General features: G+C 31.7%; 1 protein-coding gene across 8 annotated transcripts in view; it reads right to left on the bottom strand.

The window, feature by feature from the left end:
• The window catches only part of LOC140431103 (leukocyte elastase inhibitor-like), a 228,099-nt gene that overhangs the window by 1,013 nt on the left and 200,824 nt on the right, over positions 1-26,262 (bottom strand). For 4 of the 8 annotated variants that reach the window (XM_072519022.1, XM_072519154.1, XM_072519150.1 and 1 more), the window contains exon 4: positions 7,201-7,329. The exons of 1 other annotated variant lie outside the window; for it this stretch is intronic. In XM_072519022.1, the coding sequence (XP_072375123.1) occupies positions 7,201-7,329 (129 nt within the window). Of the gene's footprint in view, positions 1-7,200; positions 7,330-18,038; positions 18,212-25,671; positions 25,948-26,262 lie in introns of those variants that run through there. 3 more of the 8 variants (XM_072519046.1, XM_072519067.1, XM_072519040.1) reach the window with 3 other exon arrangements.

Raw genomic sequence — 26,262 nt, 5'->3', positions numbered from 1 at the left:
AATATATAAGACTTAGGGGAAGAAAAAGGACTATGAGAATAGGAACGTTGAATATGAATATATTCAACGTTCAAGTATATAATATGAAACGCAACGAAACAAAATGAAATACTCCCAGAAATCCAAAGACTAGACACAGATATAATAGTGAAATATATATGTTATATCACTAGTTACTTGTTTAACTTTTAGTAAGGTTTCTAAAAAAGTTGTTCTGTTTTACATTTTATTAAATCCCGTGCTTCGAGTGCACAAGCGTTCGTAAAATTCATAATATAAAATATGTAAAATATTTAAGAATATCGAATATCTGCGAAAATCAGGTAAGTGACAAATTTATTATTGAGTTAGGTATACCAAAATTCTCAACTTTTTACATACAGGTAAAACCTAATAAATGATACGACTTACCGTTGAGCAGATCCTTTTTTTATAATAAACAAATAAGTTACACCTAACAACTTCTTTTTCAAATAAAACAATATATCGCTAATTAATTCCATACAATTAAAGTTCTGTTGCATGTAAAACAAAGTAAGCCCACATATATTATTGTGCCGGACAAAAATATAGTTCTACTTCTGTAAACCATATTCAGTAAAAATGTGATAAGTCATTTTACATGTATAATTTACTAAAATTTCTTATTCACATCGACTAGTAAAAATCTTTAAGTACACTTACTTCATTCTACTTGAAAACGGGTCGAGTTAAAATTTAGAAATGATTACTAAGCTAAAACCATAAATGACCTTAATAAAACTGTTAGTTGGATATTAAATCTACTTCTTGACAAAGTATGGAAAGATGTTCGTCCACTAAAACGTTGACGAAAAGATAACTCAAAAGATTGGGTAAGAAATGTCGCAAAAAGAAGGCGTGCTGAGGGTTTGCTTCACGAGATAAAAAAAAAACGGGCGTGGCAGTCCAGTGGGACTGCCGGTGGAAGTTACACTTCTATACACGCATTTGCCGTTACAAATTTATTTGGGAGTCAATCTGCACAATCATTACATATGTAATTCTATAGGTAAGACAGCAGAAAGAGAAACAGAATTAATAACAATTTACTAACAATGAAGGATTGAATCAATATTTTGATGAAAATGCATATATGTATGAAAGGAGTTGAATGCAAAAATTTTTTTACACATACTCTGCAGTAAAATTCATTGTTTATTTTGTTATTAATATAATAATACAATACAAATTAAACTGCAATATTCATGTCTTTAAAAATGACAATAATATACATAAAAAAAATACACTACAATACAGTGTAACATAATTCCATATAATAATACAATACAAATTAAAATGCAATATCCATAAGTATTTAAAAATGACAATAATGTAATAATATTAATAAAAAAGTCCTCCCCGACTGGGAATCGAACCCCGGTCTCCCGCGTGACAGGCGGGGATACTGACTACTATACTACCGAGGACACAACACAAATATATTTCAAAATTGACAGTTCTGGATCATACAGTGATTTATTGAGATTATTATTTTGAAATACAAAAGACTAATATAATTATGAACATTTAATAAATAATACAAAACATATCACATAAATAATAATATTAATAAATATTTTATTATATGTATAATATTATATGTATATATATCTTTATATAATATATATAATATTAAATTATATATACAAAAGGAACATTTTTATATTCGAGAGAGGAAGAGAGAGAAAATATATCTTCTGTCTCTCTCTTACTCATTATCTTACATATGTAATGATTTCACAGATTCACTCCCATACAAATTTCCAGCGTGGAGCGCGCGTATAGAAGTATAACTTCAAAAGAAGGATAGACCGGCAAAATTGCTAAAAGCAGTTAATTGTTCCGAGTCTTTTTACAAATGTGCCAGTTACTTCAGCGAAGATTACAGACAAAGACTATGTCGTGGTTATTGAACTTAGAATATATAGACCAGAATAATTTTCTTATTGCAGGTATTAAAACGGAGTCACCAAAGAGAGCGGTTGCATTTCGTCGAAGTTAAAAAAAAACATGTGCATTTCCAAAAAGTGTTACTTTTCTTTGAATGGTCAAGAGATACAGGTAGGTGAGAATAATAAATAAAACATGCAATAAAAACCGAAAAATCGTAATATTTTCCAACCATGGATCATTTCCATTTCCAACTATTTTCCCATTATATTCGCCATAGTTAGAACCGTAGATATTTGAACAAAAAAGTGAGTATAAGAAAAATGTATCAACTTTATACACTGTGTGTCAGCCAAATGGAATAAATTACCTAATAAATATAGGAGGGAGTATTCGAAAAAAGGGTCGAACACGTCGATTAGTATTTATAGTTGCGCATTTTTTCCATAAAAACTTTTTATACGGGGTGTATCAGATAACGGTGGCCAATACCAACTTGCTTATTTTAAATAGAACACCCTGTATATTAATTAATTTTTAGATTCCTCAGATCATTTTAGACATTTTTTAAAAACAATGTCCTATACCTTTGACTGTTTCGGAAATATTAAGTAAAATCCAAAAACTCACATTTAGAAAAGAATTATTTATTTGTCGAAAGTCGCAACCACTGTCTTAATACTTCTTGCCCATTTAGGTCTTGGTATTGATAAAGTAAGCAAAAACTATTTAAGCATTCCTTTTTATTGATATGTTAAAAAAACAAAAAAATTGTTTACTTTGGTTTAAAACGCCAATGTTTTATTGTTCCATGTCAGAAGTAGTTGTTAGTGCTATAGTCGTTTGAATTTCATTAACCCAAGCCAGAAAAATGGTTCATTTAACAGAAATGCATAAAATTACAATTATACAGATGATTGGCTATGGAGATAAGACACGGACGCAAATGGAAGTAGTTCGTTTATTTTACCAAGCATTTCCTGATTTGCCACACATATCTCAAGGGACAATTAGTAAAATAGAGAAGCAATTCCACGAGCTGGGCCATGTTAGGAAGGTAAAAAAAAAGAAACTGCCAATGCAATAACTGAGAATTCCAAATTGGCTGTTATGCTTGAGTTTGAGGAACACCCACGTACATCTGTTCGAAAAGCAGCCACAGTACTCGATATTAGCTATTCATCGGTTATTCGAATATTATAAGAAAACAAAATGCATCCCTATAAAATTATACACACTTAGGAGCCCATGGAAGATGATTTTGACAGAAGAACGTATTTTTGTGAACAAATGATGGAAATGTTAGACAGCAATGTGATCAAATTAGAAAATGTTTTGTTTTCTGATGAGTGCACCTTTACTCGTCACGGTCATGCTAATCGGCAAAATTGGTCCCTTTTTTATAGATGGCAATTTGAATGGCGACAATTTTTTAGCATTCCTCCAAAATAATGTAGTGCCAACGTTGGCCAACTTGTATAATGATCCAGGAAACCCATAAGTTCCAGCGAATATGATATGGTTTCAACAAGATGGAGCACCACCCCACTACCAAATCCATGTCCGGCAATACCTCAACCAAATATTTCCTGTGTGGATAGGGAGGTGAGCATCGATGGAATGGCCACCACGATTCCCCGATTTGACGCCATTAGACTTTTTCTTATGAGGATATGTGAAAAGTATTGTATACAAAACTAAACCCACTGACTTAGCTGACTTACGAACCCGAAAAACGCTTGCGATTAGATCGATCACATCTGAGATGTTGAGTAACGTTAGAAGAAATTTCTATTCACGGTTAGGGTGTTGCCAAGACGTTCGTGGGGAGCATTTTGAACATCTCCTACATTGACATTATTGTTTAGAGTTGTATTATTTAGAAGTTTTTAAATATGTTGTAGCGACTTTCGGCAAATAGATAATTTTCTTTTCTAAATGTGAATTTTTTCATTTTACTTAATATTTCCGAAACAGTCAAAGATAGGTATAGGACATTGTATTTAAAAAATGTCTAAAATGATCTGAGGAATCTAAAAATTAATTAATATACAGGGTGTTCTATTTAAAATAAGCAAGTTGGTATTGGCCACCGTTATCTGATATATCCCATATAAAAAGTTTTTATGGAAAAAAATGCGCAACTATAAATACTAATCGAGCTGTTCGACTGTTTTTTCGAATACTTTCTCATTTATTTATTAGCTAATTTATTCCATTTGGCTGACACACAGTGTATAAATGACTCTGAGCGGATTTTCTAACGCTTTTTTATCCAAAAAAAGATCATTGTTTAGTTTGTAATAAATATAATAGGCCTAATCCAACTGATTTAGAAAACAGTTACAGAATATCGGAAAAGAAAAGAAGTATGCAATCTCAAAAAACAAAATGATAAGAAAAGATTTAATGAACAACGGAATTGTGTTTCAATTACTTTATACTACTACAGATTCCAAGTGGATTGACTGGATAACTAGGTTATCCCCGAAAATTATGCGTCTACAATTTTTGTGTATTTGAAGCCGCATTACCAAATGCAGTTTACTGTTTAGCCTGGTCAGAAATTAACGGTGGACGAGGAATTTCTGAAATAGGAAGCAATATACTCCACTACTCGTACTTATCAAAATGTATTGTTCTGAAGCTATGTTCTTGTATCATTTTAAATTAATTACTATTTAAATGGGAATAAGACACAATTAAAGGTTAAAGTAAGTTTATTGACGTTTTAATTTCCACTTCGGAAATCGTTCTCAAAAATTTCCGGAACGATTTCCGAAGTGGAAATTGAAACGTCACTAAACTTTAACCTCATGTAAATATTATTGAACACAAATTTTTAGGGTCGGGACATTCCTACATGGAAGTTGACTCTATGCATAGGAGCATCGAAACTACAGGTACATGGCATGCCAGATTACTTGTCTGTTTTTCAAAATGTAAGGGGAATTAAAAATATCAAGGTAGAGTGATACAAATGTATGTACCTAAAGAACCATACAAATGTAAAGAATTTAAATGCTACGACTTTTATGATTTAAAAAATGTGTCACACACTTTAACTAACAACCGGACAAACGACCAAAACGGCGAAAACATAATGTAGTTAAAGATAAAAAGAATGAGATTCATAAAAGGAGAGACACAAACACAATCTATTTTAATTATAACATGTCAACAATCTTCAACTATTTCCTTATTGTTAATGCACGGCAGTCAACAAGAAAAAAGCAAGCCGAGTTATCAACTAACATAAGCCTGCTTAAATAATTTAAGCAACTTTATGATAAAACTTTGCCAGCAATTAGCATCTTGCCAAAGCCTGCTTTCAGTGACGAATCGGACGAGGAATCCGCATAGTAATAATTTTTCATGTACCTATAACATGTTCCAAATAAATTTGATTTTTCTATAAAACTGCGTATCATTCATATAAATAATATCTATAACTACAAACAGCTGTTAGTAAAATGTTCGGGTACAACCAATTAAATGTTATAATTATTGATTAATACCTTAAAAACATTGCTATTGTCTAGTAAAAGTCTCATATCCCGATCACAAAACTGCGAAATATTATATTTGGTTTATTTTAGTTGTTTTAAATGTGTTTAGAGAATGTGTGAAGAGTAACAGATTTATTTAAATTTAGAGGTAAAACCAGGTAAGTGATAGCATTTCCACCTTAAATTTAGGTTTAATCAGCTAATCGTTTTAACTTTTTCAAACTAACGATAAAATATCATTTCTGATATAAGCATCTCCCACTAGGATACCGAATATCACAAACAAGTTGTATGCTTAATTCAAAATAAAAAACTAAACTTTAAAAACTTCGTTATATAGACATTTACCTGGTTTTCGCAGTATACCGACGATATAGAGTATTGTATTCCTACATATATGACAAATTGGCCTGCTATTTTTTGAAAACAGCTAACTACTAATTTAAAAAAAAGCATCCTTAGTAAAATTGTAAGACTGTATTAATTTATACGTTCAGTTACCGCAGTTTAATATTAAGGAAATTTTTGTTTATCTCTGCCTTAAGCGGAAACTCATGCCATGATTTCTTATTCGCTATGTGCAAGTTCTGAAGAGCGACATCTGGCGACATAAATCAGCGAAGGTGTTAGCACTGTTAATATTTTAGTCTTATATTAGCTGCAAATAAAATGACTTAAACTTGTTTATTTAAGTTTATTTAATACAATAATTATTTTAATATATATCAATAATTAACTTTAAAAAACTTTGCATTAATTTTTAACTGTAAAAATTCTTAAGTATATTATTTACGTTTAGACTTCATTATTTGACATTTAAGGTTGAGGTTATGAGGTTACTAAAAGGTAAACATTGTATGTAGTAAATAAAATTAATTATTAAATTGCAGTATTACTATTAATATGAATGCAATAATAAAAACTGGATTCCAGAAAATAAATCATAAAATACCTTTTCAACCAACTATCATATCCACTGTACAATACAATTAATAATTGCATACCATATCAATATTTTAGAGCGGCATTAAAGCCTGATTTCATAATGACAACCTAAAGCACACTTTAACTAATGTTAATTTTAGACTAAATTAAACAAGCTTGAACCAACATGATCATTATTAAAATTTACACCTATTCACAATTCACATTTAAAGTGAACTTTCTATTATTGAAATTTACACTTAAAGTGAACTTTAATTTAATGTTCACGTCAAACTTATTACGAAATCGAGCATAAAAATGCAGAATTTGGGTTATATTACTTACTTCTGCTTTATTATGATATAAAACCATTTTTCTTGTTGCATTAATTTGTGCTTAGAAGTTCGAAACCGATAGAACTTGAATTTACTAATTTTTGTGGTATTTTTAAAATTAATAACGCAGCATTTGCGAAATCCCATTTTCTTCAATAACTACTTATGAAATATGCTAACAAAGTTGCAAGATTTCACCGCTGCACGCTCACGATCGTTTCTCGTATCTCCTCCAAGTACTTGCACAGCGAATAATCTCGTGACTATGAAAAGATTAAGAATGATATATCTTCAAGTAGGTAAAAAATAAGAACAAATTCAAATGTTAATATCGATAGTTAACATATATTAACATATTTTAAGGTCTATAAGGCATACAAATGGCAGACACTAAAAGTATTTGAGTATGTTATAAAAATTTTAGTATATAATTAAAAACAGTAAACCTACAACTAAATATTTAAGCATGTGCAAGCGTAACACTCATATTTAAACTTGTCCTTGTAATTGACTTATTTTACCATGGAAAAGAATGTTGCTTTCTTGGGACTCAGCATCTGTGTGTTGCAGAATTATTAGAAATGTATGCTCAGCAATGAACTCTTCTGGATCTGGTTCTATGAATAAGCAATCGGCAAGAATCATAATTTCTGGAAATAAAAAAAACCAATGGTTATGAAATGTATCTTCAAAATATCTATCTGAAGGGTATACATACGATTTTATCAGTCAAACGTAAGATTTACTTAAAAGTTAGCTTCACTCAACCTCAAAACTTGAGTAGTAGTACACATGTATATTTATGGTGTTTTGTAAAAAATATATAGCATTTCTGAGTTATAGGCCATGGTTTAGATTACTTCTTCCTGACGTTTTGTTGCGACTAATAATAAAGGTGACGCAACAAAGGTCTGAGTTCTCTTTCTGACTGAAAGTTAACTGATGGTGCTTATCGAAAATGTTTGTCGCCAAGGTAACCAATCACGACAAAGATTGTTACTTTGGCCGGCCAACCACAGCGCTCGTTATTAACTGCGCTATCATTGGCCTCTCGGCGGAAGTGTGCTGAAAATTCTCAAACACGATGTGTATAAAAGAGCAGCACATCTTCCGAACGGGATCCAGTCGTCATACACTACTATAATATTACTATATATACTTATAGCCCCGTAAGACCTTGTTGGTTCGGTGCGCTACCAAGCTACCTTTGAGTTTTATTAATTAACCAATATCCTGCTATCGTCGAAGACGTCCAAAAAATTGAAGAATAATACCTAATAATTGTTATCCAATTTAGAAGTTAAATCATCAAGTGTACGAGAACCGGCGTGTCGACTACAAAACGCTTCCTGACAGTAGAACACGACTTTCTGAGATAGAAAAGACATTGGTCTTATAACTATCTCAAATCGTGTCGACCGAAACTGACCACAGCGTTATTTGGGCCTGTCACGGTAAAGAGCGAATAAAAGCCCCGACGGGGACTTGTAATTGCTTTTCCGATCAGGTTGAGCTGCAATACCACTTCGTCTCCAAAACCTTATGTAAATAGTAACTATATGAATTACTGTTAACAAAAAGGTAGTTATACGAAGCGACTGGCAGCAGGAAGAGTCGACATTGCCGGCATTCTTGTACCTCTCTCGAGGAGAGGGAACGCGGCTACACGAAGCGAGAAGGCCGACATCTTTGTGGAACTTGAGTTATACACCACGCATCAGAATTCTAATACATATTAATTCAGTGTAAGAATATTTTGTCTGTAAGAAAGCTCGAACTGTTAGAGAATTCTGATTGCCGGTGTCTCCTCACCTACCACAAAGGCTCGGCGGAACTTCTTGCCCGTAGCGGCCGGTATCTCAATCAACTTCTTAAATACGAAGATGGACTCTCGAAACTTGAGATCCTCTTCGAGAGCGGCGGTTGTAGATCGTCCAGAAACCCCTGAAAACCAGGAGGACGCTACGGCCGTACGACATGTGCGCTATTTATACGTGGAGAAAATGCCGGCGTTTGAGATGGAAGTAATTCCGCGTGCTTTTGATCTTCTACTTATACCGCCTTTATTCTCTGAGGTTGTTGAGTGGACTGTATTATATGTTTGTATATGTTGTACGTAAAGAATACGAGTCACTTGCTACAAGCTTCTATGTCTCTACGTACTATATGTAACAGAAACAGGTAGGTACAATATGATATACGTGGTTACACAAGTTGTTTATTTCGCAATCGCGGTGACAAATTTGTTTTCTTGTTGTGAACACTTGAGAGTGATGAGAGCAGTGAAAATGGTAGCACAAACTGTGAGAGTCGCAAATACCAAGAATCACAAATTTTTAAATTAGAAAACCATGCTTTTTCCGCTAGAGTTTCTAACAGGCTTTTTTCTTGGGACGGTCGCCGATGTGGTCGGGAAACTGGTCTTTTTGTAACAGGTTTTAATTATCGATGGAGTTTTATTGGTAGGAGGAATATTTAAGTCGTCTAGGCATACAGGGTGGAGTGAATTTAATAAAAAAAGGAAATATTATATTTTGAAAATTAAGGGTTGTAAGCAAAATCCAGTTTACAACCAATACGCTTCTTTAGATTCAGAACTTTAGCTTTTAATGCACATATTAATATAAGAAATACTGAAAATTACTTCATAGATTATTCTGTAATAAATGTGTCAATTTAACATTGCTACACTGAAGAACAGTAGGTTGGGAGCTGATATGTTATTTTTGTTTGAAATTCTAAACGACGTTATTAATTTTCTCCTGTTTTTAGCCAATGTGTACTTAAACACAATACACAGAACTCGAGACACTACACCCTTTTATATTCTTTTTCATAGGACTGATTATGCTCGTTATTTTCCCTTGTAGAGAATGCTCAGCTCTTGCAATGACCTCCTATTGGATCAATTCTGTCCAAACATTAATATTTTCAAAAGGCAGCAACTAAAAGTCTAATCTAAATAGGTATGTGATATTTTTTTACCTTTTGTGATTTGATATACTGTTTTAATGTACAAATTTTTACTGTTTAATTATGTCTTTGTTGTTGTTTTGATGTTTATTGTACATGGTCTTTACTTTTTACTATTTTTTGTATTGTATTGTAAAACTTCTCTTTTAAAATTTAAGTTCTCTAGAAGATATTATTTACAGCATGTTTTATTTTGCTTTTCCAATGCAAACTGAACCACAATAGAAAAGAAGCAGTTTTAAACGTTTTAGATCGTTTGTAATGTCAAAGTTTAAATTCAGCGTTTTTTGGGTATATTTCAAATGCCTCACATTTGTTGCCAAAACTCAAAATCGAAATTGTATGCGCTAGGTTTTCTAACTCAACAACTTTGAGTTAAAAATGCTAGTGAACAGAAGCTGCAGAAAAGTCAACAGATGGATGGTAAAACAAGATCTAGAGTTGGCAACAGAAAAAACAAATATTTATGATTTTAAAAGCCTTAGAGCCCGCCCAAACCTAAATTTTGTAATAGGTAGTACAAGGATAGAGCCTATGTATTGTACTAAATATCTGGGCATCCAACTAGACACAGGTTTAAGATTTACCAAGCACCTGACGAAAGAAGTCCATAGGGCAGAAGAGAGAACCGCTACATTATTAAAAATTATGCCTCATAACCTCATAACTCAAGAAAGAGAAACTCTATATAACAGGGAAAACGATCATCTACCAGAAATAAAATCCGAAATAAGATCACATATGCTCCAAATATGGCAAAATTAATAGGAGGCACAAACGGCGAAGGCTTAATGGACCAAAACGTTAATCCCAAATGTAGGTTCAGAAGGCTAAATTATTATACACAATTGCTAACCGGCCACGCCTTCTTTAGGTCTTATACGTATAGAATAAAGAAGACTACAAATGATTTGTGCAAATATTGTGGCGTCATAGACGACACAGAACACTGTATTTTCAATTGCACTATCCTATGATGTTACTGTCGACTTAATTACGCAAATAATAAAAAAAGGGAGAAGCTAAAAAGTGCGGTCATGGGCTCTTACAGCCAGATCTATAATTATATTACGTACGATGTTTTTACGACCTCGTGTACCCCCTTTTTTTATTTTTACATTCCCCCTTGTTAGACCACATACATCTGCACTTTTATCATTCCATATTTTGTCTCTTTACAATATTGTCTCTAGATGTTATTTTAAGTGGTTCTTATCGTTTTTAGATAAGAATGTTCTTCCAGTTTTTCACTCAAATTCCCAGACTGTGCAAAGCGTTCCCAATGTTTCATTAAACTCGTTCGGGGTTGCCTTCTCCGAGAAAGGGGTGGTTTTAATTGGCAGGCGACTGCAATACTTTGGATGCTACGTTCTAGCATGTGTTAGGGCATTAGAAAGCTTTGTAATATTTTTTTTACAATTTATTACCTTCTTAAGGGGTTCTGAACCTTAATTTTGTTGATTTTATTTTTTTAGGTTAGGTAACGGTTTTTTAAATTTTTTGTTACAGATTTTGGGTGACTTGACAAAATGCCTAATAAGTATAAGAGTGTTAGACAAGAGAAAATACCACGACTTTAGTAAAGATGAATTAGAAGAAGCCTTAACAAATATTCGTAATGGTAGATGGACATTGGCGGTGGCTTCAAGTAATACCGGTATATCAAAATCTACATCATATCGAAAATTAAAAAATAAAAATGTGAAAACTTATGGAGGCCAGACTTCATAATAAAAGGAGGAGGAAGTGGTTTTAAAAGATGCTGTTTTATTTGCTGCGGAGTGGAGATTGAACTCAAATAAATACAATATTAAAGACCTCGTTCGAAATTATCTAAACAGACAAGGACGAAGATTAGGATCTTTCACCGACAACAGACCGGGTAATAGTTGGTACTAAGCATTTATTACTCGTCATAGTAAGTTATCTATTTACCTATCAGAAAATATAAAGCGAAGTCGTGCTTTTAAGATAATATTTTAATTAGTAGGTTGTTACTTTAAAAGACATTCCTGATGAAAAGATCGTAAATTACGATGAAACATGTTTCACCGATGATCCTGGACGAACCAAAGTTGTGGTTCGACTCACAACGAGTGTGATATTTTTTGTTAGTGAATCAGGTGTTATGTTGCCACCTTATATTGTATATAAGGCAGATCAGCTGTGGTCTACAAGAACAGAAAATGGTCATGAAAACTCTCGTTACAATCGGAGCAAGTCGGGATGGTTTGATCTACATTTATTCGAAGACTGGTTTAAATTTATTGTGCTCCCTTATTTTAAAAAACTTGAAGGATCGAAGGTGTTAATCGGTGACAATTTAGCCAGCCATACTTCCATCACTGTCATACAAGAGTGCCCAAAAAATTATATAAGCTTTGTTCTTTTACCGCCCAATAGCACGCACCTAACGCAACCGCTGGATGTTTGCTATTTTAGACCACTGAAGGGTAAATGGAGATCTGTATTGACTAAATTGAAGCAAACACAACCTGGCCCTATAAGGAAAGATGGATTCTACTGAAAGCAACATTAGTAGAACTAGAGGCAAAAAATGCTGACAACAAAACAGCCGGGTTTAAACTTTAAAGCGACAGGACTTATTCCTTTCGACCGAGAAGCTGTTTTAACACGAATCCCGTCTCAAGATAGGCCGGTTGGGGAAATTGTCAATGTTTTAAAGGATATGTTTGAAACAACAAGATATGTAAAACCAACTATGTCCGGCAGACAGAAGAAACTAAATGTTGCTCCAGGGGAGAGCATATGTGTAGAAGATTTAGAAGCACAAAAACCAGACGAGACAACGGTGAAAGTACGACTACCTAATCAAAAGAGAAATTAAAAAAAATCCGAAGTCAGGCAAGTCTAATAAATACGAACTTTCTTCTGAAAGTGAAATAAATGATATATAACTTGAAGACGAGACCGACGAAGAAGAGTTCAGCGATACTGAGCCCGAGGATAATAATTTACAAATGCGAAATCAAGAGAAAAATAAAGAAGGCAAGCAAAATAAAGAACCCATGGAACCACATTCATTTCAATGTGGAGAGTTTATTCTCGTAAACTTTAATACAGAGCAACGGTTTGTAAAATATGTTGGGAGAAATCTGCCAAGTCACAGATAAAGAGTACCTTTAAGTCAAATTCTTACGAAAAAATGTGGGTAAAAACGAAACATTTTTTTCATATCCTGACGTAATAGACGAATCGACGGTGAACAGAAATGAAGCCGTTCGTCTTTCAGCTCCACACCTTCTTCGCCGAGAACGTTTCAAATTTTTGACAGATTTGGTTGAAGCTGATACCTAATGTTTTAAAAACAAATACATTAATAAAAATATTGTTAACTAAGATTTAAGTCTAATACAATGTAAACTTTTGAGAATATTTTAATTTGTTGTTTTTATATTTTGTCAGAATAAACGTTTTGAAGTAAGTGGTCTCAAAAATTTATTTCGCCTTGTACAATAGTAACAGATTTTATTAATTAAAAGTTAATTTTGATGTCAAGTCACCTATAGAATCCGTTTACTTGCCATTTACACTGATTTTTGCTTACATTTTCAAGTAAGTCACCCAACAGGCAGGTTAACTTAGGAAACACGGTTTTTATTATTTTTTTGGTTTTTCAAAAAAAATTTATATAGGTTCTATTCTTTGCCAAAAGTAGCATAACAGCATATTTTTTGTTTTGTGATAGATTTATTAGTATGACAGGTATTACTACTGAATTAATTTCCAAATTGTAGTAAAATCACCAAACTCTACGGTACATTTCTTGTTTAAAACATTTTTTTCTGTAGCGTACAGATTCTTGGTAAATCTGTCCGTTCCCCCATTACGAGGAGGGGTTTTAGCGTAGCCCGAGGATAGGAGTGGCAAACTTTATTGCATCTTTTCTGGGGTCCCAAAATTGACATTCCCACCAAAATTCACCTTGTTCGTATGATTTTTACAGGTTTGGTGGTATTTTAGTTTCTGACGACTGGAGTACAGCCACTGTATCTGAGAGGAGTATAAAATTATAAACTGATTTTTTTACATTCATTATCGACTATGAATTTTACATCGATATGATTATTGAGTTTATCGTTGCCAATATAGTAAATTGTTTGTGTTTCAATGTTGTTTGTCCTGACCTAGGTCATCACTTCATTAACCCAGAGAATATTTAGTCGTTCTTCCTTTCGGTTTATTCCTTTTATAATTTACTCTACTCTTATTAGTACTAGTTCTGTTTATGTTGTATCCCCGTATCCTCCGTACAAAAGCATTGGTCCGTTCTATTGAAGAATGATATATTATTTGTCGATTAAGATTTAAATTCGTTTTTTGAAATAAAACATTAATATAACAAAACTTTTTATTTGCATCTTATTAGTAAGAAATAAAAAAAATAATACTAGTTTTAGGTTATTAATAGTTTTGGATTTTAAGTAATAATTTTAGTTAATACTCAATATACTTCCTTAAGCAGTTGGATCCATTATTCTTCCCTTAAATAATATGTTATTTTCTTGAGTTGAGCACTCCTTATGTTGAAGTAGAATGATAAAAGGATGATCAGCAATAAACTGTTCTACTACTGAACTAGTATTAGAATTAGTAACTCCAATGGTGGATATAAAAAATCTTTTGCACACTCCTATTTTTTTCTGATCACGGTTTTCCAAATAAAATGCATGATTATAACCACGGCTTGATATGTTATTGTACCTTTATCTTGCATATCGATATGTTGGTTTAATTATAGACATGGATCTCCGAATATAACTTCGTTGTTCATTTATATTTTCCATTGTCCAATATTTTTCAAAGATCTGTGTTCTTTCTTGTAACGTGAATTTTACATCACATTTCAGTCAACATGGATTGCAAAATAGACTTAAACTACGAGCCAAAAATGGTCAGATTTGTAGGTTTTGGTTAGTTCTGCTTTAAGGTACCTATAGTGCGGCGGCTAGTCTTTTCTGATACCTACATAATTAAATATGTAATTAAAAATATTTATTTTTTACTTAGATATTTATACACCTTTAAGTAGGGCATATCGTATATGCTAAAATAAATTTTGGCCATTTTTTATTAATATTTAATCTGTTACCGCATGCTTACATTGATAACTGATGTAGAATAGCCTTTATAAAAATTGTCTAAAATTTACTAATAAACCGATTATTAAAATAATATTGATATTATTACTTACGTTACTGCTGTTCGAGATAGGATTAATTCACTTCTTTTCTGATAACCCTTTGGATCTGACATTTTTAAAACAATAAATTTATTCCTTTTATTTAATGTGACACAATTCCAAAATTCTGACTGATACAGTTTTAAAATATCTAAAATTGTCTGCTATAGTGGCACAACTCAAAAGTGCCGGCATTGCATACAAACTTGATATCGACACGGTTCGACTTCCACTGCACAACTAGAAAGGGCCAGTACTGCAAGAAACAATTTATCTCAACCGACAACTTGTCGTAGCGACACTAATGACGTCTAGCGGGCATTTTTGCTATTATTATTGTGCCAGTTTTGCAGGTCATAAATAAGGCTTTTTTAAGCCGTCTGGCGATGTTAACTCAATTTTATCAATTTTTGAGTTAAGCCACTATTGCATACAGCCGACGATATGACTATGATTTTATTCTAAATAAAAAAATCAAATTTAAAGATTTTATCCCTAGGAGATATGGAATTCTGCATTTTTAAAGAAAAATAGTCAGTTACGGAAGGAAACTATAAATAATAAAGTAGTGAACCTATTCGAAGAAAGAATAAAAATAGTAGTAGGCCAAAGGCTTCATGTAGAAAAAGAGAAGGAGAGGGCACACTACATAGAAACATGTCAGAGAAATAGTACTGGCAGAAGACATGCACCGAAAAGAAATAGTTTTATAAAATTTAAAAATTAAATTATGCAAAGGAAAATTTAATAAAAAATAAAGAAAATTATATACATATGCATAGGTATTAATGATCTTTCTAAGGTTTTCCCATAACACAAAAATATTTCATAACGTTAGCTCAAACATCTTCAAGTAAGGAAGTTCAATAATGTCCTCATTTAGCAATTCATCTTCAAAATTGTCTTCACTTTGATTTTTCAATTGAATCATTTCAACTGTACAGCCACTTCCATTGGCTAAAATGGAAAACCTTCTCTTCCATACATAAAAAGTTCTATTACATATTTATAATTCATTATACAAATTTTCAAGATGTCTTTGTGAATTGTTTTAGTGGACTTGATCTGAATTTAAAAATCTTATCAATAATATAGAATTATCCATACTTGGTTAAAAAAAATATTACTAGGTATAAAACATACCCAGGGAGTATCACAAAATTGTCAGAATTTAAAATCAATATTTGATGTCTTTTTTTTTGTAAGTTGCCTTGAGAATCATGAGCGGAATCTGACAACCTAGGTACTATATCCATACCACTCCATACTTTTCAATTTGGAATCTTATAATAGGTACTTGGCAATTCAAAGGAAACCATCTTTTCCTGTTTCACAAATCTTCTTTAATGAATAGCACTCATATTTCTTGGAAAACGTTGATTAATCCATTTTTAATTTAAACTTTGAAGATGATAAAAACATTTACTTAAATCTAATAGCTACACAAAATAAAAGATAGGAGTAAAGAAAAAGGTAGAAAACTTTTATAACATTTTATTACCAACTATTTACTATAATATAATTTCAAAACATTAAATAATTAATATTTCAATAAAAAGATGTAAAAAAGGGAAAAGTAAAAAAAAAATTTTAATAAAACTAGAGTTTCCTCCTTCGAAACTTTGTTTTTTGTAAAAAAAATATATACGTAATCTTATTTTCTGTCTTTTATTATACGATAATAAACTTACGTTTATTACCATTTATTAATTAATTTAATATTATTTAATTAATTTATTTAATTTAATATTACGTTTATTATTTACACTCTACGGGAGTGATGTTGCGGGACCGAATAAGAAACGAAGATCTGCGAAGAAGGACGAGTATTGCTGATATTGTGGAACGCATACCGGAACTAAAATGGAATTGGGCAGGCCATGTAGCGAGAATGCATGACTCACGATGGACGAGCAAAATTACAAATTGGAGGCCAAGAGCAGACAAACGTAGTAGAGGAAGACCACCTATACGTTGGGCTGACGACATCAGGCGTATCACGAAAACTTGGCAACAAAGAGCACAAAATTGCAAAGAATGGAGGAGTTTAAGGGAGGCTATGTCCAGCAGTGGACGTGATAAATAAAGGCTGGATAAGGATGATGAATAAACTTACCTCTTTTCCACAACTCATTTGTTTAAATTCTCAAATAAAAAAATATAGTTAAAAACTCCTACTTGACACACGACAAGATCAATAAATAAAAACAAAGTAATATTAAAATATTAAACCTACTTCACGCCAGATCTACACAGGTTGGTGACACTGAATTCACCAATAAATGGGAAAAATAGGACATGTTCTATTTCGTGAATTTATTCGTGAATATTGAAAGTTATTAACGGCAAAATTGGATGTCAAATTGTGCTTTATGTACGTCAAATTTAACCTTGAAGCTACTTCATCAATTTCTTCGTGAATTTATTATTGGTGTAAATCGCGCCGTAATAAACATTTTTGTTCAAAATTATCTTTGTTACATTTCTTGTTAAAAACATTTTTTCTGCAGCGTACAGATACTTGGTAAATCGATTTCCGTGCCTCTCCTACGAAGGGGGGTTTAGGGAGTATCCCAAGGATAGGAGTAACAAACTTTATTGCATCTTTTTTGGGTCTCCAAAAATTGACATTCTAAGCAAAATTCAGCTTGTTCGTATGATTTTTAGAGGTTAAGTGATATTTTCGTCTCTGATGACTGGAGTATAGCCACTGTGTCTGATAGTGTAATCAAGTATAAAATTATTAAATGATTTTTTTACATTTATTATCGACTATGACTTTTACCGATATGGTTATTGAGTTTATCGTTGTCAATATAGTAAATTGTTTGTGTTTCAATGTTGTTTTTCCTGACCTAGGCGATCTCACTTCATTAACTCAGAGAATATTTAGCGGTTTATTCCTTTTATAATCTATTCTACTCTTATTAGTTATAGTCCTGCTTATATTTGGGCCAGCAGCAAATCCTATTTATATAAAAGCTATATTTAAATATAGAAAAGAATGATATTATCTAACGCTTAAGATTTAAATTTGTTTATTTTGAAATAAAACTATAATATAAGAAAATATTTTATTTGTATCTTATTAGTATAATATAATATAATCTTATTAATAGCAGATTAGTTTTAGTTCATTACAGTTTTGGAGTTTTTTAAATAATAATTTTAGTTAAAACATATATAATAAAACCTTCTTTATGCAGTTGGATCCATTATTCTTCCCTTAAATACTATGTTATTTTCTTCAGTTGAATAGTCGGCATGTTGAAGTAGAACGATAAAAGGATGATCAGCAATAAACTCTTTAGGGATAGGCGGTGACAACATTAGACATTCCGATACAATGAACATTGCTGAAAAAATATTGTTATAGACGTTTTATGTTACTAAGTTTATTAAATTTCTAAAGAACGCTATAATATATTTTTATATAAGAGACAAGAGACATTCACGTGCTTTTTTTGTTATAATAAAATAAAAAAAATAGTAAAAGCAGATATACAGACGCACTATACGTGAAATCAAATCTTAACTGTCTTTTTCCTTTTATTCCGGTATACTCTTTATGATACTAGAAACCAATTCGCTAAGGATTTTTGCTTAGTTGAGGAGATATTTTGTGGAATGCAATTTTAGATTCCCCATGTCTAATAACATCTTTGTCAACGTCTGTTTTGCCTTGCAATTCTTAGAAGGCACAGATTAAAGCATAAATCTGAATTTGGTTTCGAAAAATTAGTTTACGGATTTATTATCAGATGTCGCTATTTGCGTCCATACGAAGCTAGGTTAGAGTTGCTTCCCAAGACAGAAAAGATTTATTTTCACGTTCAGAGCGTCTGTGAATATCCGTCTCTGTTGATCCCTATTAGGGTGAAATGCGTATAAGCGGATATACAGACGCACTATACGTGAAATCAAATCTTAACTGTCTTTTTCCTTAAAAAAAAAAAATAGTATTAAGAATAACAATGAACTAGGAGCTGAATGAATTAATGCAGAGCGCAGATATCGTTAGATTTGTAAAGTCACAAAGACTAAACTGACTTGGCCACTTAGAAATAATGGCAGATAATCAATATTTAAAAGTAATCCAGATATGGAAACCCCAAAAAAATAGAATAAGAGGAAGGCCCTGTAAAAGGTGGATAGACGATGTAGAGGAAGATCTTAAAACGTCCAGATTCAAGTCCATTTTGTTTTATCAGTGGTAGTGTATATTGTTACGCTAAATATGACTCATATTTAACCTGTAAATATTTTATTATTCAAGTATTTTCTCGTAGGTTCTGTAAGCCGCTATAAAACCGGTCTTCCGGTTATACCGCGATAATACCATTCGCGAAGGGTCAACACAGCTCGAGTATATATATCGAGTATATGTCAAGTTTTGAAATGTAACGCGCGTATTGTCGGGAATATAAATTGTAATAAATGTTGTAAATAAATTATATAATTATAGTGTGAAATAAATTAGTGTAATATTGTATAAATAAAGACTTTAATAAAGTAAGTGTTAGAATATTTTATAATAAATAAAGTTAATAAATTACACTAATAAACTCAGTTCAATATGTTAGCCCATATTAAGAGTGTTGTTGTATGGTTAATTGTATTCTAGATCAAACAACTGAATTGATCAGAATGTATTTTGTTCAAACTTAGATAGAGTTTAGATAGAGGATGGTATCAATTTTTTATGTCCTAGACAGGTAGGATATCCATAAAGATTTTTTGAACAAGAAAAATGGTAGATAGGTTGGTAAATTAGGCGGAGAAGAAGAATAACAATTAATTATTTATTGCAGCACGGTAACACAATCGGTAGGTATAGATACGAAGTCATACCAGGATATACTAACCTAAAATAGTGAAGAAACACGAGTTGTGTGTCCGCATTATTGGCAAGATTAAAAAAAGTGCGGTAAGCTTGCTGTTAGTTTTGAGCAGTGTTGTAACCTTGTAATATAAATATGGCAAATGTGTGAAAACGACAAAAGTTCTCAATCATCGAAAGAAAGAAGTAATTCAGTATTTACCTATTTACAAAAAATTAAGCAGAAAATGGACAATTGTTAATTTAAGGAAAGTACAGGAACGTATTGCTACAATGACAGGTATTTATTAGTTACAACTGAAAAATTATTATTTTATAACCTAATCTAATTTTAATTATCATCTATAAAAATGATTGTTGGTAGATAGATATGCTGGAGAGAAAGTGTTATCTCCTCCACCAAAAAAACGAAGACCTCAAAAATTAAAATGGATGCATTTAATGAGAGTTTACTTCGTCACACTATAATTAATTTTCACATAATACAGAAAATAATACCAACAGTTGAGAGCTTACATAAAAAATATTGAACTGCGGTTATTCGCAAAATATTGTAACGTTAAGAAAAGAAATTCGTAATTTGTGTTCTCGTTGAAAAAAAAACAGGACCAATCGTCGCATTTTAATGGAAAAGAATAATGTACAAAAATTTGCGAGTCGATTATTTACATATAATTAAAAGATACCGAGTCGACAACAGGGCAATCCTCGTCACGGATGAAACCTATTCGCATTCTACTTAAACTAAAGAATAAAGTACAATTTGAGTAATGTCCGCGCAGAAGGTCATCAAAAACCCGTGTCTAAGGAACAAAGGCTAATAATTGTTGGTGCTTGCAATGAGAACTGTTTTGTAAAAAGATCTTACCTAGGGTAAAAATCACAACAAAAAAGTGGAGATTTTCACGATAACGTGGACGTTCACGATAAAATGGACGAAATAAATTCTGAAAACTATAAAAAGTGATATAAATATAAAATAAAATTAGGTGATTCTCCTAATATTGCGGAGAAGAAGGTACAGCGAGGCACATGATATTAACCTAACCCATCTATTAAGATCAGAAGATTATAACATTTACCAAATTTTGTACAAAAATATTTTATGTATTAAATTAAGGGCCGGTACTTTCTGCTACTACCTAATCGCACGACTACTAAATCAGTCGCTTCGGTACTTTCCGGTCAATTTTGTGCCCGATTAGTTAATTATGATCAAATCGTGGCTGTTTTACGCGGTAAATGAATATATTTTTCGAAATGGCTGAAGTAAATGTGACCTTTCTTGTGTCTTTTTGAGTCTATTGACGTTTCAATTTCCACTTCGGAAATCGTTCTCAAAATACAAACATTAGTATTATAAAAATTAAGTGGAAATTGAAACGTCAATAAACGTATTTTAACCTTTAATTGTGGCTTATTCCCAGTTAAATAGTAATTAATTTAAAATGCCACAAGAAAAAAATAGCTTCAGAACAATATTAAGAAACCGTTATGGGCCCAGCGTTATTCAAAATTTTCGGAGATTGGAAATTCTATACAAGAAACTAATCTTTTTGAGTCGTTTCATCATTTTAATTGTGTTTTTCTTGGAAATTTGAAAAGTTTAGAATTTGTTAAGGTTCCTGATTCAAAATTAGAATACTCCTGAACTGTGTTTATTAATCTAATTTATTAACTTTATTTATTATAATGTTCTTCAAACACTTAGTTTATTAAAGTCTTTATTTAATTTATATATACAATATTACACCAATTTATTTTACATTAACACTATTTACACGATTCTAATTTATATACTACATTTCCGCGTTACTTTTACAACTATTCAGACTAACTTTTTCAATAAAAAGATCCTCTATATATATTAAATAACCGTTATTCCAGAGTTCCCTCGAACCGGATTGGGACCTTTCTTGAACTCTCTCGAACAGCATGGAAAGAAGATAGGTTTTATCGTAGGGGAAACTACTAGAAAAATACTTTACAGTTTAGAGATGAGTCATATTTATCGCAACACTCCACTCAACAGATATTGAACATAAAGTGTATTAACAATATAAACTGATTTAACACAATAAAACAAAGGTTTAAATATTTATTGTTGAAATTTTATTGTTGTTTACAAATTAGTATTTATAAATAGAATATCTTCTGTATCAACTTCTTCTGTATCAATATATACAACATTCATTTGCCAGTATTTCATGCGTTTTATAATTTTTCCAGTACTTAGTTGTTTTGTGTATACCACTAAAATCACCTATAAATATATAAAAAAAGCCTATACCATGAATAGGTTGGTTAGTGAGATGGATGGGCTTACATTTTCTTTGCTAGTATGCTTATTCGTGACTGAGTTTTAGTAAACGCACAACACAAGTCACTAGCAACATCAAGTTTACTCCGAAACTTTGTTTTAATTACCACAAGTGTTGAAAATGGTTTTTCGCACAAATAGGTGCTTAAAAAAGGCAAATATAAACGAAGAGCTTCCCGTGATAAACTAGGATCCACTTTGAGATATTTTAACCAAAATGAAGGTTTGTCCAATATTAAAGTTATATTTGGCAGAGGAATCATGTCTTTTGCAAAGCATCTTCTTGAAGTGATTCATTAGGGAGTCTACGTTGACATGAAACGGATCAGTTGACATTCTGTAAATACTATCGTCACAAGCGTTTGGGAAGTATTTCTTGAACTCTTCAATTAGGCTCTCCAAATGGTTTGATATTTCGATTTTCAAACTTGATTTGGTGATATTTTACGCCTAAAAAGTTGCAATTTAATTTCTCAATATACATCTTGATCGCATCACGATCAGTAACTATATTTGAGTCTCTACCCTGCAGTTTTAGGTTAAGGCTGTTCAACGAGTCAAAGAGGTCTGACAAATAAGCCAGTATTACTTAGGTACAATGTTTTTTAAGGCCACGAATTTTGTTTTTGATGTTCCAAGAAGGTGATTAGTTCATCTCAAAGATCAAATAATCTTTCTAGCATTTTCCTTTTTGAGAGTCATTGTAGTTCTGTATGAAATAGTAGTTTTATCACTTTCGAAATCATTACAAAAAGTTTTAAACAGTCGAGTATTCAACGCACTGTTTTTTATGTAATTCAGTACTTTAATACACAACTTTAAGACATAATTGAGTTAATTCGGAAGGGTTTTTGCTGCCAAGGCTTGACGATTTATAAAACAATGTATCCCAGTCACATCAGCATTTTTCTCTCTTACTAATTGTACAAATCCTGAGCGAGAACCAAGCATTGAAGGTGCGCCATCAGTTTTTGTCAAGAGAGTTCAAGTTTGTCAAAAAAGTCTGACACTGCTTTTATAACATCAATAGCTTTTGTCGTGGTCTTCAACTGTGTAGAAAGGAGTAGCTTATCTTTCATTCTTTCTTTTTCAATATTCCGAACATAAACAATTAACTGAGAACATTGTGCTATGTCTGTACTCTCGTCTAGTTGAATAGCAAAAAATGGCGATTGTTTTATTTCATCAACTATTATACTTGGTTTTATATGTCTTCGGCCATATCAATGCGACGTTTCACAGTGTTGTCAGAAAGAGGTATTTGAGATAACTTTTGCTTACTCTGCGTTTCAAGAATAATATCAGCTGCCTTTAACAGACACGGTTTAACAAGCGTCTCTCCAATAATATGGCTCTTCTGTTCTTTAGCAATAAGAAGTGATAGCTCATATGAAGCTTCGAGCACTTTTTCAGATGACTGAGCAGTAGAACCAGTACACTTAATGCGTTTTAAATTTATAGATTCTTTAGCAAAAAATTCCTTTGGTGTGTCCTTAAAAGAGTGATTTTTGGATGACAAGTCTTTCAAGACGATTAGGTCTCATTGCATCATTGCTTAACACTTCATAGCAAATTACACACTGAGGGTGTTCGACATTATCTTTAAGCATACAAATAAACCCGTATTTGATATAATCTGCGCTTAGCAGTACTGCGTCTGGTGGAGGGTGGGAAGCAGGGAGGCAATGTTTGAAAACGCTCGGTTGCCAAATGCGCGCTGTTGCCATATTGAACGGCTCATATTTCATTCTTTCAAGCCTTTGATTTCAAGTTTATGTGGTAAAGTCGATGTCTCAGTGGTTTGTTTATTTTTCTCAACATCGTGGTTAATTTAGAATTTTAGGAATACTACCTAAATTTAATTTAATGTTCAACTTTTCTCGCCTAATCTCAATCAAATCGAATCAGTTTGGGTTGCATTAAAAAATATGTGGGGCCAAGCAACATAACGTTTAATAAACGATTTGATGGGACTATGCAACGAATTTTTTGAAAAATTTCCATCTGAAGAATCGCAAAATATTCCTGAGAAAATCATCCAAATCGAAGACGAATTTATCAATAAACAACTTTTGTTTGATCAATCCTACAATGAAATAACGGATGAAGAACTTTATTTACAAATATATACAAAATTTTTTACAGATTTTCTGTAATTTAATAAAACTTTTTATACAATCATTATTTTATTATCACCTGATTAGGGTTTGTCTAAAACAGTCAATACTCATATTACCCCAGTCAAGAAAGAAAAAAAGATGAAAAAATCTTATACAGATATTTGAAAGTTTTAAAACGTATATGAACAGTAGCTGATGAAAACCCCGTGAAGCTGATTTTGCTTTTTTAAACAATCTTAAAAAGTGAAAAAAATAATTTTTGTTTATAAAACGTTTCCTATATTTACATTGAAATACATAAACATTTGACCGAGATTGAATAACTTTGTTTTTTGCATAATGACATGTAATATAACTAAAAAAAACTTACAATGAAGTAAAAGCTTCTTTTTGTACAATGGTATAAAATATTTTTATTAATTTTTTTTAAAAGTATCCAAAATGGATTTATAAATTTTTAGAACGTTTTCGATTCTATCAGATCATCCTCAGTGAAAAACATCTATATAGTATTTGGAACTAGCCACATAATAAGGTCAGACGACACTTAAATTGCATAATTTGAATAATTAACATTATAATTAATAAGACACTAGGTCGATGATTAAGGATTACATTTTTTAAGAGAACGTACAATTTCCCGGCTCGAAAAATGGAACCTTATGTCCTGAGAGGTAACAACCACCTCAGTTGGTCATAAGAAACAAAGGGACAAAACAGATTTGTTGTCACAAATTGAACGAAGAATTCAAAAATTATTTTTAATTTGAAATATCTATGATATACCTTTTTTCTTTAAAAATAAGACCATTGCCCGTATGCCCGCCAATGATGAATATAAAATTCTTATTTGTATGTCAAAAAATGCCCAATAATTACCTCTTAAGACGTACAAAATTTAAATAAAGATTACGTAATATATTATAAGTACTGAGTTAACCGTAAACATCAGATATGCCAACGATACATTAGTACAGGCTAATGTAAAAACGTTCAAAATCCAATTAATACAAAAAGATAGTTCCATGAACAGTAAGAACTAAAACTAATTCAATTCAAGATACGAGAATTGAATTTATTTTAAATATGATTTGTTATTTATGTTCATATAAAAAAGTTATTTCTAATCACTTCCTCAGTCTTGAGTTAAAATAACACATTGTTAAATCTTTTCAGTGCCTAGCGTATAGAGTAGAGGCATAACAGATAACTACTACGGGTAAGCTGGGTAGATTGACTAGAAAAAGAAACGGCACAACAATTGACTCATGGTCAATATAATAAAAAGACGTAATCTGGAATACTTGGATCATATACGGCACCTCGAAAAATAAGTACTTTTGCATCTGATCACATACTAAGGAAAATATTTAAGATATAGTCCTGACAGAAGAACATCATGACCTAAACAAACTGAATTAGGTTTATTCTCTCTGTCCACTTCTTCTATTACTCATTCTTGGTCAGAATCAAAATTACTCGGAGATAAAAATGTCATGTTACTTACAGTGTAATATTTTTATAATTTAAAATAAATAATACAGCGACTCATAACCTTTTATTTTCATATTAGTAGTAAAACATAAAATACATTTTTGGTTAATAGTTTTTAATTCCAAATAATAATTTTAGTTATTATTTAAAATGACCTTCTTTAAGCAGTTGGATGCAATATTTTGCCCTTAAAGAGTATATTCTTTTTTTGAATGGAGTTATCTCTATGCTGAAGTAGAATAATAAAAGGATGATCAGCAATGAATTGTTTAGGACGGTCCGGTGACATCATTGCACATTTCATCACCATTATAACTGCTGAAAAAATATATATTTTTTAATATTTTATATTTTTGTTTATTATATTTTAAGAAACAATAAAATAAGGTATAATGAAGAATACAGGGGAAGCACTTTGTTCTAAGGGATGAAGTGATGAAGGTGGAAAATTCAGTAAACAAACGGTACAAAGATAAAAATCAATGTCTCCTTTCTACTTTTCTCTACCTAGGTTGTTTCTGAAAATGCTAGTAATATTTACTAGGATTCTAGATAAAAGAACTAAATTCATTAAAATGTATTCTATTCTAGATCTAAGAAATTTCTATGATGATACTAGGTAATTAAGATATC

This window comes from Diabrotica undecimpunctata, chromosome 1, assembly GCF_040954645.1.
Source record: "Diabrotica undecimpunctata isolate CICGRU chromosome 1, icDiaUnde3, whole genome shotgun sequence".
Taxonomy (NCBI): domain Eukaryota; kingdom Metazoa; phylum Arthropoda; class Insecta; order Coleoptera; family Chrysomelidae; genus Diabrotica; species Diabrotica undecimpunctata.
This window is presented reverse-complemented; position numbering and strand designations above follow the sequence as displayed.